Source organism: Aquarana catesbeiana, linkage group LG09 (genome assembly GCF_042186555.1).
Source record: "Aquarana catesbeiana isolate 2022-GZ linkage group LG09, ASM4218655v1, whole genome shotgun sequence".
Lineage (NCBI taxonomy): Eukaryota > Metazoa > Chordata > Amphibia > Anura > Ranidae > Aquarana > Aquarana catesbeiana.
Window position 1 is genome coordinate 48,542,122 of NC_133332.1, and position 18,719 is coordinate 48,560,840.

Consider the following 18,719-nt stretch of genomic DNA (forward strand, 5'->3'; position numbering starts at 1 on the left):
GCCACCGTAGATATACCGAGGCAGTATGTGATAAATTGAAAACGTCACCTATGATGAAACGCGTCTGGGAGGGCACGCACTGACGTTACCACGCTGTTTGAGAGGAGGACGGGCTCCTGTGTTTGCCAGCCGGCATTGATTTTATGCGATTTTTATCTTTATACATGTAAGTGCAATACTACCCTTTTTTGTTTTATTAAATTGTTCATACTGTATTACGCTATGGTTAGTCTCTCTTCACCACTTCCTGTGTGTGTCCAGCAGCCATCCTTGCAAGACAAAGGCCATGGCTGGGTTACAGCCAAATGCCTCTTTCTGCTTACTATCCGGTAAGCAGGCATTTTATACGGTGGTCGGGCACTCTTTTATTATGTGTGGAATCTGCCTATGTGTATTGCAGGACTGGGACAAGGGGGAAAGGGGGGCAGGAGGGACAGCTACCCCGGCACCTGTATTATGTGCGATGGAGGGGGGCACTGCTAGGAAAGTTTCTGCCACTACAAGCTGACAGGAGTAGGGACAGTGGCATCACTACACCTGTCAGCTTAGTGCTAGATGATATATGCCGAATCTGGAAAGGAGGTTGGGGTGTGGGATGTGCTCTCCCTCCTCTCCAGCTTCACACTCCTTTCACTGTAGTTCTCTTGTATCCAGACTCTGAACTTTGGGACGTTACGGTTTACTTACCCAGATAGCAAGCAATTGTGCTGCAAGTTTGAAAATAACTAGCTAAGCTATTGCTAGACAATTGCAGTAAGTCTGCATGCAGGGCAGCCATCAGAAATTGTGGGGCCCCTTATACAGCTTTAGGCCTGCCCCCCGAGCCTGACCACCAACATTCCCAGGGTCCCGTCCACTGGCCATCCCACCAAGTCCTTTAGTGCCTCAGCCCCCCTCACACCTGTACGCTCTCAGCCCCCCTCACACCTGTACGCTCTCAGCCCCCCTCTCACCTGTACGCTCTCAGCCCCCCTCTCACCTGTACGCTCTCAGCCCCCCTCTCATCTGTACGCTTCCAGCACCACTCACACCTGTACGCTCCCAGCACCACTCACATGTGTATACATGACATGCACATACACACGCGCGCGTGTATGTACACAGAGACATGTACACACATAGGCATGTAAACAAACAGGTATGTACAGTATCTCACAAAAGTGAGTACACCCCTCAGATTTTTGTAAATATTTTATTATATCTCTTCATGTGACAACACTAAAGAAATGACACTTTGCTACAATGTAAAATAGTGAGTGTACATTTGCTGTTCCCTCAAAATAACTCAACACACGTCCATTAATGTCTAAACCGCTGGCAATAAAATTGTCCAAATTGGTGTTGGTGTCATGTGACTCGTTAGTGTTACAAGGTCTCAGGTGTGAATGGGGAGCAGGTGTGTTAAATTTGGTGTTATCGCTCTCACTCCCTCATACTGGTGACTGGAAGTTCAACATGGCACCTCATGGCAAAGAACTCTCTGAGGATCTGAAAAAAAGAATTGTTGCTCTACATAAAGATGTCCTAGGCTATAAGAAGATTGCCAAGACCCCGAAACTGAGCTGCAGCACGCTGGCCAAGACCATACAGCGGTTTAACAGGACAGGTTCCACTCAGAACAGGCCTTGCCATGGTCGACCAAAGAAGTTGAGTGCACGTGCTCAGCGTCATATCCAGAGGTTGTCTTAGGGAAATAGACTTATGAGTGCTGCCAGCATTGCTGCAGAGGTTGAAGGGGAGGGGGGGGGGGTCCGCCTGTCAGTGCTCAGACCATATGCTGCACACTGCATCAAATTGGTCTGCATGGCTGTCGTCCCAGAAGGAAGCCTCTTCTAAAGATGATGCACAAAAAAGCCCGCAAACAGTTTGCTGAAGACAGCTGTGTTTGATTATACTGATTGGACTTGATTAGGAAAGCCACACACCTGTCTATATAAGACCTTACAGCTCACAGTGCATGTCAGAGCAAATGAGAATCATGAGGTCAAAATAAACTGCCTGAAGAGCTCAGAGACAGAATTGTGGCGAGGCACAGATCTGGCCAAGGTTACAAAAAAACTTCTGCTGCACTTAGGTTCCTAAGAGCACAGTGACCTCCATAATCCTTAAATGGAAGACGTTTGGGGTGACCAGAACCCTTCCTAGAGCTGGCCGTCTGGCCAAACTGAGCTATCGGTGGAGAAGAGCCTTGGTGAGAGAGGTAAAGAAAAACCCAAAGATCACTGTGGCTGAGCTCCAGAGATGCAGTCAGGAGATGGGAGAAGGTTGTAGAAAGTCAACCATCACTGCAGCCCTCCACCAGTCAGGGCTTTAAGGCAAAGTGGCCCAACGGAAGCCTCTCCTTAGTGCAAGACACGTGAAAGCCTGCATGGAGTTTGCTAAAAAACACCTGAAGGACTCCAAGATGGTGAAAAATAAGATTCTCTGGTCTGATGAGACCAAGATAGAACTTTTTGGCCTTAATTCTAAGTGGTATGTGTGGAGAAAACCAGGCACTGCTCATCACCTGTCCAATACAGTCCCAACAGTGAAGCATGGTGGTGGCAGCATCATGCTGTGGGGGTGTTTTTCAGCTGCAGGGACAGGACGACTGGTTGCAATCGAGGGAAAGATTAATGCAGCCAAGTACAGGGATATCCTAGACAAAAACCTTCTCCAGAGTGCTCAGGACCTCAGACTGGGCCGAAGGTTTACCTTCCAACAAGACAATGACCCTAAGCACACAGCTAAAATAACAAAGGAGTGGCTTCACAACAACTCCGTGACTGTTCTTGAATGGCCCAGCCAGAGCCCTGACTTAAACCTAATTGAGCATCTCTGGAGAGACCTAAAAATGGCTGTCCACCAACGTTTACCATCCACCCTGACAGAACTGGAGAGGATCTGCAAGGAGGAATGACAGAGGATCCCCAAATCCAGGTGTGAAAAACCTGTTGCATCTTTCTCAAAAAGACTCATGGCTGTATTAGATCAAAAGGTGCTTCTACTAAATACTGAGCAAAGGGTCTGAATACTTAGGACCATGTGATATTTCAGTTTTTCTTTTTTAATAAATCTGCAAAAAATGTCACCAATTCTGTGTTTTTCTGTCAATATGGGGTGCTGTGTGTACATTAATGAGGAAAAAAATGAACTTGATTTTAGCAAATGGCTGCGATATAACAAAGAGTGAAAAATTTAAGGGGGTCTGAATACTTTCCATCCCCACCGTATAGAAGATCCATCCATTTATGTCTCACAGCAATGTTTGAGATATATATATATGCGTATTCACACATGATATTTAGTTTAATTGTATTGCACTACTGTTGCACCCTTTATTATTTTCCATCAGATGGTGTGAAGCCTGTGTGGTGGCAACCAGACAAGTGTGTCTTAACTACAGTCAAGCATGGTGGTGGGAGTGTCATGGTCTGGGGCTGCATTAGTGCTGCCGGCACTGGGGAGATACAGTTCATTGAGGGAACCATTAATGCCAACTGTGACATACTGAAGCAGAGCATGATCCCCTCCCTTCGGAGACTGAGCCGCAGGGCAGTATTCCAACATGATAACGACCCCCAAACACACCTTCAAGATGACCACTGCCTTGCTAAAGAAGCTGAGGGTAAAGGTGATGGACTGGCCAAGCATGTCTCCAGACCTAAACCCTATTGAGCATCTGTGGGGCATCCTCAAAGGGAAGGTGGAGGAGCGCAGGGTCTCCAACCTCCACCAGTTCCGTGATGTCGTCATGGAGGACTGGAAGAGGACTCCAGTGGCAACCTGTGAAGCTCTGGTGAACTCCATGCCCAAGAGGATTAAGGCAGTGCTGGAAATTAATGGTGGCCACACAAAATATTGACACTTTTTGGGCCCAATTTGGACATTTTCACTTAGGGGTGTACTCACTTTTGTTGCCAGCGGTTTAGACATTAATGGCCGTGTGTTGAGTTATTTTGAGGGGACAGCAAATTTACACTGTTATACAAGCTGTACACTCACTACTTTACATTGTAGCAAAGTGTCATTTCTTCAGTGTTGTCACATGAAAAGATGGAATCAAATATTTACAAAAATGTGAGGGGTGTACTCACTTTTGTGAGATACTGTATACACACAGGCATGTATACACACAGAGACATGTACACAATCACAGGCATGTACACACACAAGACATGTACACACTCACAGGCATGTACACACACACAGACATGTACACACAGAGACACGTACACACACAAGCATGTACACACACAAACACACAGCCCCCCTGCACAACAGCCCTTACTTGTAAAGTGGTCCTAGTCCCAGCTCTTGTTTCCACATGCAGAGGGGGGCACATTCAGGAAATGGCCAGAGGTGGCAGCAGAGAGCCCGATGTCAGCTCATGACCGAGTAGCAGCCAGCCGACTCACACACATACAGGAGCATCCAGGGAGCTCCTCTGCACCCGCCCATGCCTTCTCGCATCCCTGCCAGTCGGCCGGGCCCGTCCAGGCGCTGGCGCCCCTTACAAGTGTATGGGCTGTACCCCCCTGATGGCGGCCCTGATTGCATGACTCCAGATCAACTTTCTTTGCAAATATTCTGCAAGTCTGCTGCAAGTTCTGGTTCAGTTATGTTGTGTAATAGTCATCCCACCACAGGGGTCACTGTGACTGAATTTTCATGACTTGCACAGCTCTTGCTGTAGACTCGCCACTGCAATTTTGCTCTTGCTAAAGACTTGCCACGCAAATTTGCCACAAACTGGAAAAGTGTCAACTAGAACTTGTTCTTCAAGTGCTCTGCAAGTGTATAACTTGCCAGTGAAAATGTGCAGCAAGTTAACAGACTTACACTTCAACACTGCCACTAATTTGTGGCAAGTTGTCCTTGCTATCTGGGTGCCTGCCCCATCTCCTCCCAGCAAAGAATATGGGTAGAAGGGGGCAGTGGCGGCCCGTGCATTGTGGGCACACGCACGCTGCCCCCCCCCCATCCCTGCTGCCGCCTCCCTATCCAAGCGCCCAGCCCCTTTCAGGATGCCGGACGCATGGACTCCTATGGGGGGGCAGGAGGGGGTGTATTTTTTTTTTTTAAGCACCTGATTAGAGCCAGAGGCTCTAATAGGCTTAAAAAAAGGGTGTGCTCGGGCCGCAGACAGTTTCCTCCTGATCCCACCCAATTGTGTGACTATAGTGAATGAATATTTGGCATCTTCACACCGCATTGCCTCCCTGCCAATCAGGAGGCAGGTCAGTGAGACCTGTTTCCTGATTACCCAAAGCGCCAGGCGTCCCTATTGGATGCTCAGTGCTTTGGCGGAAGTGGGACAGAGCAAAGGAAGCTGAAAAGAGGAGAGGAGAAGCCAGAGAAGAGGTAACCGCCGGTCCTCCTGCACGGGGTGTCCCGCGATCCATCCATGGGGGGATGTGTGTGGGCCGGGGTGTTCCGCGATCCATCCGCGGGGGGGGATTTGGTGGGAGCGGGGTGTCCCACGATTCATCTGCGGGGGGGTGTGAGCAGGGTGTCGGGAGGGACACTGGCAGCATTTGATGGGCAGACTGGCAGCGTTTGATGGGCAGACTGGCAGCGTTTGATGGCACAGTGGCAGCATTTGAGGGCACACTGGCAGCATTTGAGGGCACAGTGGCAGCATTTGATGGGCACAGTGGCAGCGTTTGATGGGCACAGTGGCTGCGTTTGATGGGCACAGTGGCTGCGTTTGATGGGCACAGTGGCAGTGTTTGATGGGCACAGTGGCAGTGTTTGATGGGCACAGTGGCAGCATTTGATGGGCACAGTGGCAGCATTTGATGGGCACAGTGGCAGCATTTGATGGGCACAGTGGCACAGTTTAATGGGCACAGTGGCAGCATTTGATGGCAATTGATTTTTTTGCGCCCCCCCCCCAAGAAAAAATTTTGAGCACCAGCCACCACTGGAGGCGGGGTAAACAAACTCTGTAAAATCCCAATATCACATCCAGAGGTGTCTCCAAGCCATGATCCTATTCCACTTCAGCTGCGGCATCTCTCCCGCTAGCAGCCTGCAAAGGCTTAGACATTGGCTTCTCCTAGGCTCCTCCTCAGCTCTGACGTATCAAAATGAGGAGGAACATAGGAAGGATTATGAGGATGGTTAAGGCAAGAATTAGAACTTATGTCAACGGGCTTCACTGGTAAAATGCAGTGTGATTTTGACATATGTTTGAGACAATTGTGAGACCATTCAAAATTAATTGCAGGCACAGTTGACTTGCACTTGACCTTGAGCTGCTATTCGATTTGCATAGACTTGTGAGGAGAGAAACAGTTCTAAAGTAAACAAAAGTCCATTGCATTGACACAGACCATTAGTGTTAGGGTACAAGGAGGGCTAGTGTTACAGAGAGTGTTAGGGTGAAAGTTGGTATTAGGTTTACCAGGAGGGATAGTGTGGAGGGGGCATAGGGCAGGTCATAGATCTTTGTGCCGGGAGCTGCACAGAAAACTACCAAAACCAGTCTCTTGGCACTAAGAGTTAACATACAAGAGAAACTACCAGTCTTCTAGGCTTTCAATTGTTGATCTCTCTGTCTCAAAATATTGGTTGACCCACTGTCATGCTGAATTAGTGGCCTCAGTGATTTAAGCCATTGACCTGGAAAAGTTTGCAGAAGTTTTTTGTTCTTTTTGACTCCCCGTTGACTTCACTAGTTGCATACTTGTTCTAGGTGCCAGTGTACTTTGTGGGTAATCGCCCCAGGCTAACCATAGTTCAATATGTTAGTGTGTGCTCAGAGATATTTACCTTTTCAATGAAGCTTTCACTGATATCCTTTGCGGTCCTAAAATCTCTTATCCCAACGCTTTTTGATGTGTCAATGACAATGAAGATATTTAGAGGGTCTTCTTTACGTATTCTCAATTTGCGGCTTTCTCTGTCTGGTGATTAAAAGGGAAATGGTCAGCAATTCTAAGAGGTAGGAACATAAACTAGGGCACAGGATTTTCGCTGGTCACTTGCATAAGCTTGCATCCAGCTGTGCCCATGTACACTGAAGATGCGTTCACAATTGCCAACAGTTAAATTAAAATTAACAACATTTTTTCTACTCAAGATGGCATTTTAGATCGAATCCTATGACCAGGGGTGTTGCTAGGTGGCAAAAAGACAGGGGCTTCAGCCCAAAGTCCAAGGCCGGCATGGGGGGGGGCGTTAGTGGCACAGGGTTTTTTGGCTGGGTGGTGGGGTTGTGTGCAATGGCGTCCCTAGGGGGGGCCAGAGGGGGCCCTGATCCCCCCAACATTATGCTGTGCCCCACCATGTGACCCCCCCCCCATAAAATTTTTTTTTTTTTTTTACTAAAAATCAATGTCTAAGAGGGAGAGAGTCCCCAGTCAGCTCCTGCGGGTGATTCCTCCCCCCTCCCTCTGCTTGCTGACACTGCATAATGCGAGCGCTCACACAACCACGGCTGCCCGATCTGCTCCTTCCTCTGCATCCTCATTGGCAGGGAGAAGAGCGAGTTGCAGGAAGGACTCCACCAGGACTCTCAGTCACTGAAAAAACAGACTGATTTCTCCCGTCCTTAGGACAGGAGAACCAGCCTGTAAATTCCAAGAGATGCCAGACCAGAGCAGTCAATAGCAGGGACAGTATTGTCTGTGTGTCACCGGCGCAAAAACCACTACTTTATAAACTTATATATCAGAGTTGCTGCATTCAAAAAAACCTCACTGAAATGGGTAAAAAATACTGATTGGTGTGTGTGAATGCACTACTCCCATAATACCCACCACCTGCAACGTTCCTTTTACTATTAATCCAAAAAAATCACTTGTGTAAAGCAATAAAATAAAATCATGTGCATATCCTTATACCTCTAAATCATATAGAAATATAACCATATATTATACAGTGTAACAAAGTCCTTCAAATGTGCTGCAAAAAGTCCTTTGATATTAATTGTGACTGGCGTGCTCCTATGTTCCCTCAGTGATCATAAGTGACTGAGTGAAACACCTCCACCATTCAGATTGGCCACTCACCAGATGCTTAATTCAAGCTGCGCCTTTGGTTCATTCAAGGGATAACCACTCCACTTAAGTACACTCCTCACCGGCTAAACTTTGACTCTAATACTCCTCATTGGAAAGCATAAGGGACAAAAACAATCATAGCGCAATATGCTTGAACTATTTATTTAAAATGATAGAACATCCAAAAAAGGATTCTAGTGCATCTATCTATACCAAGAATAAATAAAATAAATTTAAAATGAAAAAATATAAAACTGCATGTGGTGATCTATATGAAACACTGTTCAGTGTACAATAAACCAGTGAAAATACTGAAAATTCTAACAGTGTGTGTGAAAGTGTATCATACACACAGCAATATCAATTGCAAATAAATCAAAAGGTGAGATCAGGTAGTATAGTCCATATAAAGTCCATAGACAGGCCACCGTGCAGGAAAGGTGATATATCTGGAAAACGTCCACCAATTCACTTAGTGTCAGTGCCTCCACTCCCCTTGAATTCAACACTCACCGACTCAAATTGCCTCACACTCTCGTGTTTTGGCAGAAAGGCATGGGTATATAGCAGGTCAGCTGAGGGTGTGAGCTTCCGAACTCCTTATAATTCCAGTGTCACCTGTCTCCATGTGTTCATCTCTCACAGAGAGATGAACACATGGAGACAGGTGACACTGGAATTATAAGGAGTTCGGAAGCTCACACCCTCAGCTGACCTGCTATATACCCATGCCTTTCTGCCAAAACACGAGAGTGTGAGGCAATTTGAGTCGGTGAGTGTTGAATTCAAGGGGAGTGGAGGCACTGACACTAAGTGAATTGGTGGACGTTTTCCAGATATATCACCTTTCCTGCACGGTGGCCTGTCTATGGACTTTATATGGACTATACTACCTGATCTCACCTTTTGATTTATTTGCAATTGATATTGCTGTGTGTATGATACACTTTCACACACACTGTTAGAATTTTCAGTATTTTCACTGGTTTATTGTACACTGAACAGTGTTTCATATAGATCACCACATGCAGTTTTATATTTTTTCATTTTAAATTTATTTTATTTATTCTTGGTATAGATAGATGCACTAGAATCCTTTTTTGGATGTTCTATCACTGTCATTAAGCGCCGCTTATATTGATTCACAGGGGTCGCTTTTTGGGCTCTTGGAATCAATAGGAAGTTTTTTTGCACTGATCATTTAATAAGTGGCAGCTTCGGATTCACTCTATTAGTTTGTTTACACAGGTGTTTCACACACAGTGCCATCTCACACCCTTTACAGGGGGACACACCCCTCTATTTGGCATCGAGCGCAGTGGTGAGAACTCAAGAAGGGCGTGCTGGTTTGAGTTTTCAATTTTGACATATTTATTTAAAATGCACCAAAAAGATGTCAACTCACATTTAAAAGTGCCCTCAAGCCGGCACAAAGCTTATCCAGCAGTTATGGACGGGTACTGGGCTGTTCGCATGGTCCGCCTGGTGTTGTATTGCGGCCTCCACGCTCGGCTTGCGCTCCAAGCCTCGTTCCCGTTCACGTCCGGTCACCTGATGTGAAAAATTCCCAGCAGCCTCTACGCGTTTCGCATCATAGAATGCATCATCAGGAAGCTCACTGCAGAACATGTGAAAGGGCCGCTGTGGGGTCGTAGTAAAGGGCCCCAGTATATATTTATATATCTATATATATATCTATATCTATATATATATCTGACCATTTCCCTTTTAATCACCAGACAGAGAAAGCCGCAAATTGAGAATACGTAAAGAAGACCCTCTAAATATCTTCATCGTCATTGACACATCAAAAAGCATTGGGGTAAGAAATTTTAGGTATATTTTTATATATATATATATATATATATATATATATATATATATATATATATATATATACACATTTTATAGTTGCCCCCCCTACATTTGTCCCTGTCCCCCCATGTGCCCCCCTAAATATGAAAGCTGGAGACGCCACTGGTTGTGTGGCGGGGGGTAAGCTCACTTGCTGGTTGCTGCCTGGCTTACCAATGCTGACCGCTAAACTCACCTGCCTGACCCACTGACCATTACACTGACCTACCTACCTGATATACATACACTGACGGCAGTGACATGCACACAATGAAGGTAGTGACATGCACACCCTGACCTACCTACCTTACATGCATACACTGACCTACCTGACATGTACTGACCTACCTGACATACATACACTGACCGGCCTACCTACCTGACATACATACACTGACCGACCTACCTACCTGACATACATACACTGACCGACCTACCTACCTGACATACATACACTGACCTACCTGACCAGGATACAGACTTCATGTGTCCTGTAGCAGCTCAGCTCAGCCGTGGTGTGTGGTGCGCCCGTCATCATCACAGCAGGCAGCCGGAGAGGAGAGCCGCCCGAGCGCCGAGCAGGGATTTCACAGTGATGTGGCGCAGCAGTCGCATTTTAATTCTCACCTTCTGGAGCCTGCAGTGCCTATGATGGATGTCACATGTCCCGCGGTCCCGGCATTGGACCAGTGAGACGTCCATCATAGGCGCTGCAGGCTCCAGAAGGTGGGACCTGCTATGTCACTCGGCTGCACTCAGCAGCGCTTGGAATAAGATCGGTCCCCGCTCGGCAGCGCCGGTGGCGCTCGGCGGGGCTAACAATGAAAGGGTGCATGCCTGAGACCCAGGGGCTTTTCGGGGACCCATTCGGGGCCCCAGCCCCCCTTCCTGACGCCACTGCCTATGACCATGTCTCAGAACACACTACAACCACGTCATAATGTATTGAGTGTTTTTCGTGTATTATTTATTGGGCATTTTAAAGTTCCAGCCTGTATTAAAAAAAACTAAAAGTCAGCAGCTACAAATACTGTAGCTGCTGACTTTTAATATAAGGGAGCCTAGTTAGCCCGTGACGTCGGCACCCGAAGCCGACCCGTCCATCAGGTTCCGGTGCAGGCGTCGGCATCCTTACTAAGGGAAACAGGAAGTGAAGCCATCGGCTTCACAGCTTGTTTCCTACTGTGCATGCGCAAGTTGCGCTGTGCTTTCTGAATGGCCCTGCTGTCTTCTGGGACCTGTGTGTGTCTCCCAAAAGGCAGCAGGGGGAAGGAGGAGGGGCCGTAAATGACGTAGGTCCCCACGGCGACCGTACACAGAAGTGGGATCGGGTACCTGTGTTTGACAGGTATCCGCTCCCCCTCTCCCCCTCGAAAGGTGCCAAATATGGCACCAGAGGGGGGAGGAAGCAGATAAGCGGAGCTTCCACTTTTGGTGGAACTCTGCTTTAATCATTACTGAACACTGGTTAAATAGAGTCTTCTGATTTGTATTTATTATCCCGTGCACCACAAAACAAACCATGGTATTGCTCTGGTCAGGCTTTAGTTTGCCAAGAAAGAAGATTGCCTGTGGCCCTTACAATAACCTGCGGGCTGTGGCCAAAGGAGGCACAAGTACTAAATAGTGATCTAAATAGCCACCGGAGAGCTAACAGAGTCTGTGGTGCAGGATACCCTCATTCTGTGCATGTTTCCTGCACCGTGTTCAAAACGCACTGCCTTCAGCTGGTGTCAGTGCAATGTTAATGACACCCCAAGTGCGGGTTGCGAATGCAGTGTATTTGCCTGCACCGGATCGCATGATACTTCTGTACCATATTCTGTACCACTACTTTACAAAGTGCTTGCACTACATTTGCTGCGGTCCTGTGTGATTTTAGCACATTCAAATGAATTGTCTGAAATCGCACTGCACCTGGATGGCAAGTGAATCGCACAGGAATGCACAGTGCATTCCTGTGCTATTCATGGTGTGAATCGGCCCTAAACCAAAATGAGCGAGAGACTGTAACAATGTTACAAATGGATAAAACAAGATGTGGAAACATAAGATAAAATTATATCTCTCAAAGAATTGGATATAATTTCACCCAAAACAACGAAGAAGATTAGAAACTGTATATAGAATAGGATGTCTATCTTTAGCTAATATATATATATATATATATATATATATATATATATATATATATATATATACACATAGTTACATAGTAGGTGAGGTTGAAAAAAGACACAAGTCCATCAAGTCCAACCTATGTGTGTGATTATATGTCAGTATTGCATTGTATATCCCTGTATGTTGTGGTCATTCAGGTGCTTATCTAATAGTTTCTTGAAGTTATCAATGCTCCCCGCTGAGACCTATGGAAGGGAATTCCACATCCTTGCCGCTCTTACAGTAAAGAACCCTCTACGTAGTTTAAGGTTAAACCTCTTTTCTTCTAATTTTAATGAGTGGCCACGAGTCTTGTTAAACTCTCTTCTGCGAAAAGGTTTTATCCCTATTGTGGGGTCATGAGTACAGTATTTGTAAATTGAAAACATATCCCCTCTCCAGCGTCTCTTCTCCAGAGAGAATAAGTTCAGTGCTCACAATCTTTCCTCATAACTAAGATCCTCCAGACCCTTTATTAGCTTTGTTGCCCTTCTTTGTACTCGCTCCATTTCCAGTACATCCTTCCTGAGGACTGGTGCCCAGAACTGGACAGCATACTCTAGGTGCGGCCGGACCAGAGTCTTGTAGAGCGGGAGAATTATCGTTTTATCTCTGGAGTTGATCCCCCTTTTAATGCATGCCAATATTCTGTTTGCTTTAATGGCGGTGTTGCCAACTTTAGTATTGGTTTGGGAAACCAGTATCTAAAACAAAGTCATTCATTTACAAGTCTAATGCCCAGTACACACGGTCGGATTTTCCGATAGAAAATGTCCGATCGGTGCGCGTTGTCGGAAATTCCGACCATGTGTGGGCTCCATCAGACATTTTCCATCGGATTTTCCGACACACAAAGTTTGAGAGCAGGATATAAAATTTTCCGACAACAAAATTCGTTGTCGGAAATTCCGATCGTGTGTACACAAATCCGTCGGACAAAGTGCCACGCATGCTTAGAATAAATAAAGAGATGAAAGCTATTGGCCACTGCCCCGTTTATAGTCCCGATGTACGTGTTTTACGTCACCGCGTTTAGAACGATCGGATTTTCTGACAACTTTGTGTGACCGTGTGTATGCAAGACAAGTTTGAGCCAACATCCGTCGGAAAAAATCCTAGGATTTTGTTGTCGGAATGCCCGATCAATGTCCGACACTGTACGGGGCATAAATGTTCACAAAGGCCGTAGAAGGTGGAAACCCTTCCATGTTACTACATGGCGACCCTAATCAAGTGAGCATTTTCTTCCATCTGCTGGGATTTTAGATACAGTATCTTACCTTCCCTAACTGGTTTTGATCCGGCAATAATTTCAGCAATTGAGTAGGAAAAACTTTCTGCCACTTTCTCTGGAGTGTCATACATGTACCGATCTGTAATACAATGGGAGAGAGTTGGATCACTTTGTAATTAATTACCTAAAAATGAATCTTCCAGTTATAAAGCCAAATCTTGCCATGATGGTGATAGGTGAGTTAGCGACTGGCAGGAACGCCAGGGATTTCACACAAAGGAAGCAATGCAAAGAGAACAGAATACTCTCTCATACAAGCACGTGGTACAGCAGGCACACGTATCAGGAATATGAAATGTTGGGTTTGCATATTCTTTAAGGAAAAATGTAAGGGCTCTTTGAATGAAGTGCGCATGATGCAGCCCAATCACACTCACAGAGGTGCAAACATATGTATGTTTATTAAGGACCAATGATCAACATGGCATAAAAACGCATTGCATACAATAAACATAAAAAAAATAAATAAATAAATAAATAAAATATCGCAAAGAAGAAGAAAGAGGTGGAGGGCCTGAGACACTGCTCCATGTGTGAATGGACACACAGAGCCGTGGCTCGAAAGCACACCTGCTTTGGTGCCCCCAGAGCAAGCTGCTTCCTGTGGGGGAACCCAGCAGAAGGGAGGAGCCAGGAGGGCCGGCTTGAGTAGGCTGCTCTGTGCAACAGAAAGTGCACAGAGCAGGTAAGTATAACATGTTTGTTATTTTAGAAGAAAAAAAACAAGACTTTAATATCGCTTTAAAGTATACTTATGTATAGCCAAAGTTTTTATTTAGTTTTCAATAGAATAGAGAAGAGTATCCCATATGACATTGCAACACTTCTCCTTGATTCTTGCTTTGGTTACAACTCTAAAATTTTGGATTTTCCATCACTTTCTGTCTCTGAGACAATGGTCATTTCCCCATCGGGGACCAGTGATGCCGCGTACACACGAACGGAATGTTCGTCAGAAAAAGTCAGATGGGAGCTTTATTCCGACCGTGTGTGTGCGCTCCATCGGACTTTTTCCGTCGAAAATTCAGACGGACTTAGATAGAGAACATGTTCTAAATTTTTCAGACGGAACTAATTACTATCGGGAAACTCGCTCGTCTGTATGCTGTTCCGATGTACCGAAAACAATGCATGCTCAGAAGCAAGTACGAGACAGAAGCTATTGGCTACTAGCTATTGAACTTCCGTTTTCTAGACCTGTCGTACATGTTGTACGTCACCGCGTTCTGGACGGTCGGAATTTGGTGTGACCGTGTGTACGCAAGACAGCTTGAGCAGAATTCCATTGTAACTCCGTCGGAAAAACCTTCAGAGTTTATTCCGACGGGAAAACCGGTCATGTGTACAGAGCATGAGAAGTGTAGACAGGTGAAGGTAGTCTTAAGGGATTCTGTCAGTTGCCTAGGAAAGGAAAGTTGTCCAATTGGGCACAGAACTCTCTAGAGACTTTGATGGCCGTTTTTATTGGGGAACCTTTTAAATAGGGAACCCATGTCATTTTGGTGGCTGGACAGAGAGAGGACCCTGCTTGTGAGGGACATCACTCGGCAAAGAGGGAGGTACCAGTTGAGCAGGGATAGCTCAGCGAAGGCTCCCTCATCACTTTATACACTTCAGTGATTGGTAGCGTGGAGCAGGCTACTAAAAAGTGACACCAATCCTGGTAACTGAAGCTGTCCTTTGGTAACCCATCTTGCCAAACATTGAAACCGTTTATTCACTGGACTTGTAAAGCCATGATAAGGACTTGCCTATTAGTTACAGAATATATCAGTACTTCATATATTGTGTGTCTGTGTGTACAGTTCCTCTCAAGATTAGGTCCCACTTACTTGTGCCATTAATAAGGTTGAGCCCAGGTACCTCACCAATATTACTACAAATCAGTGCTCTAGGTGAAAAGGGAATAGACAATGGCAATTTAGTACATCAACCCAGTTCTATCTCACAATAAAACATCTCCTCTTACCCTTGCAGAATGGCTCAGCACCGGACCATTGCTTGTTCCACATACACTGTCTTTCTTTAGATCCAATCAGATGTAACCCAGCTTGGCACCAATAACGGACTTTATCATTCAGTCCATATGAAGTTCCGGCTTTAGTTGCTCCAGGCGGGACTCCAGGATCAGAGCAGTGTTCAACTACACAGGAGAAGTGATAAAAAAAGACAAAAGATTTAAAGGATAGCTCAACCTAAGAACAAAAAATGTGATATAATGCAGCTTACGAGTCCTAAAATGCAGTGACTGATTTAGTTTTCTTTATACATGAGAGTGGGAGGGGACACTGTTATTCATTTGTCTCTCCACCATCAACCGAACGTGTTGTATTTAGTAAATTGTGGGTGTGGCCAAACTGCACTAACAGTGTGGCACTATTACATACCAGGAGTTCAGGAATGCACAATATATAGACTGCAGGGTTCAGGAGTGCACTACATACAGAGTACAGGGTTGAAGAGTGTGTTACATACAGAGTGCAGTATTGTGAAGTGTCTTACATACTGAGCGTAGAGTTCAGGAGTGCACTACATACAGAGCACAGGGTTGAGGAGTTGCGCTACATATAGAGCTAAGGAGTGCAGCACATACAGTGCAGTGTTGAAGAGTGCGCTACGTACAGAGTGCAGGGTTGAGGGGTGCGCCATGTACAGAGTGCAGGGTTGAGGGGTGCTCCATGTACAGAGTGCAGGGTTGAGGGGTGCGCCATGAACAGAGTGCAGGGTTGAGGCGTGCGCCATGAACAGAGTGCAGGGTTGAGGCGTGCGCCATGAACAGAGTGCAGGGTTGAGGGGTAAGCTACGTATAGAGTGCAGGGTTGAGGGGTGAGCTATGTACAGAGTGCAGGGTTGAGGGGTAGTCTACGTGCAGAGTGCAGGGTCGATTAGTGACCTATGTACATAGTGCAGGGTTGTTGGGTGCCCTACGTACAGAGCGCAGGGTTGAGGGTGCGCTATGTACAGAGTGCAAGTTTAAGGGGTGCGCTAAGTACAAAGTGCAAGGTTGAGGGATGCGATACATACAGAGTACAGGGTTGAGGAGTGCGCTACGTACAGAGTGCAGGGTTGTGCTACGTACAAAGTGCATAGTTGCAGGGTACGCTATGTACAGAGTGCAAGGTTAAGGGGCGAACTATGTACAGAGTGCAGGCTTGAGGGGTTAACTATGTACAGAGTGCAGGGCTCAGGGGTGTGCTGTGTATATCCAAGTTACTCTCCCAAGTACAAGCTTCCAGTACAGAAATCCTCTCCCACCACCTATAAAACATTAGAGTGAGGCTGCAGAAGAGCAGCTACAACTTACAGCATGTCCATGCAAGCTGCAGATTTCAGGAGGAGCTTCCATCCATGTAGATCCCCCGCCACCTCCCTTCTCTGCTCTCATATAGAGATCAATATGTAGACCAGGGAGGGTATGAACAGCCACCGGGAGGGGAGTGCTGTCACTTGCAAAAACAGAAGCAGCATTTCTATATGCACAAGTGACAGTAGTGAGCAGCTCAGAAGTCAGCAAGTGATCAGGACCAGAGCTTGGATGTGGCGGAACTCTGGCTGAAAAAAAGCCCTGGCGGGCAGTGCGGGCTCCAGGGGCAGCTGCTTTGTGCCCCACAACAATGACTGTACTCGGGGCAGCTGCCCCTTTTGCCCTGTGTTAAGATGGCCCTGGTTAGGATCAGCCCAAGTATGAGGATAAGCTTGAGGTTAGGGAATGTAAAGACAATTTTTATACTTTTTTTTTTGCTGAAACCCCCACACTGACAACTGCCTGGCATTGGGTTCTCTCTACCATAAGGTAATAACATACTGTCCCTATGCCTGTCTTACGGTAATTCTGGCATGTAGTTGTGGTTCCACTCCATTGTCCATCTTCCTGACATATGCGCCTTTCTGGTCCAGTCATTGAAAATCCAGCATAGCACTGGAAGTTTAGGACATCACCAACATTGTGCTTTGCTTTCCTTGGAAAGTATTCTCCTCCCTCAAACATCAGCTGACCCGGACAGTGGACATCTAGCAGAAAACAAAATGGAAGATGACACAGAAGCCAAGCAAGATAAATGTAAGGAACTGAAGGTAAGATGGGTACACACTATAAGAAAATCGGGTGAACAATCGTCTATTTTTCCATGATGTTCCCCAGCAAGCCAAAACCGAGAACGCAAATAATGTACGAAAATTCTCATACAACAAAGGCGCTTTTTTTGTTGTTTATTGTTTCTGATCATGCGCAGTCTTTTGTATCAGATTCTTCTTGTGTGAAAAACAGTACACTTTAAATGAAAATCGTTATTTCTGTTCACGTACAAGAAAAATGTTGGAGTTTGTCCCTCCGGAAATTTTAGTTTGGAAAGTCTGAATCGAATGTGGAAAGTTGTGTACACACTATCAGAAAATCGAATGATCGTGCCTTGTATAACATTTTTCTTCCAATTTTCTCATAGTGTGTACCCAGCTCAACTGTCAGAGGGAGAGAGAAATTTTACATGATAAAAATATCACTCCATCAAAGCTCCTGGATAAGCTCCCAATATTCTAAGAATTCCCTGTACGTTCATTTTAACCACTTGACTTCCAGAAGGTTTTACCTCCTTCATGAATGACAAGGGCATTTTTTTGCTATTCGACACTAGCATTGACACTTTAACTGGCATTTGCATGATCAATGCAAAACTGTACCCAAATTAAATTTATGTATTTTTTTCATACAAATAGTGGTGGTGGTGGTGGTATTTGATTACCACTGGGTTTTTTTATTTTTAATTATATTAACGAAAAATGAACAAAAATTTTGAAAAAACACAATTTCCTACTTTCTCTGTTTTAAATCATATCCAATGAAAAAAAAAAAATCACACTTCATCATATATTTAGGCCAAAATGTATTCTGCTACATGTCTTTGGTAAACAAAAAACACCAATAAGTGTATATTAATTGGCTTGTGCAAATGTTATAGCGTCTACAAACTATTTTATATATACTGGAATTTATACAGCATGATGCTATACTGGTAATGGCAGTGATCAGCGACTTATAGTGGGACTGTGGTAGTGTAGCGGGCACAACAGACCCTCACTGGGAGGTACACTAACACTGACATTAATAGTGTCACTAATACAGTGATTGGTAATAATACTGTGCACTGTTACTGTACTAATGACACTGGCTGGGAAGGGGTTAACATCTAGAGGCAATCAAGGGGTTAATTGTGTGCCTAACAAGTGTAATGTGTGTAATATGTGCTGCTTTTACTAACAGATCTGGCTGTTTTTCTCCCTGCAAAGAGAAGAAACAGCCAGATCTGTGTTCTGTGTGTTTGTAAACACAGGATTCTGCTGTGATTGGACATATAAAAAAAAAAAATATAGTCCTTAAGCGCTAAAAAAGGCAGTCATAAAAAATCATTATCATGTCATAATCAATA

The 18,719-nt window shown here is 45.4% G+C and overlaps 1 protein-coding gene across 2 annotated transcripts in view; it reads right to left on the bottom strand.

The window, feature by feature from the left end:
- LOC141107598 (complement factor B-like) overlaps positions 1-18,719 on the bottom strand; it is a 190,012-nt gene that overhangs the window by 160,841 nt on the left and 10,452 nt on the right. For both annotated transcript variants that reach the window (XM_073598449.1, XM_073598448.1), the window contains exons 3-6: positions 17,122-17,307; positions 15,266-15,439; positions 13,283-13,375; positions 6,757-6,890 (exon numbers count right to left, since the gene is read on the bottom strand). In XM_073598449.1, the coding sequence (XP_073454550.1) occupies positions 6,757-6,890; positions 13,283-13,375; positions 15,266-15,439; positions 17,122-17,307 (587 nt within the window). The remainder of the gene's footprint in view (positions 1-6,756; positions 6,891-13,282; positions 13,376-15,265; positions 15,440-17,121; positions 17,308-18,719) is intronic.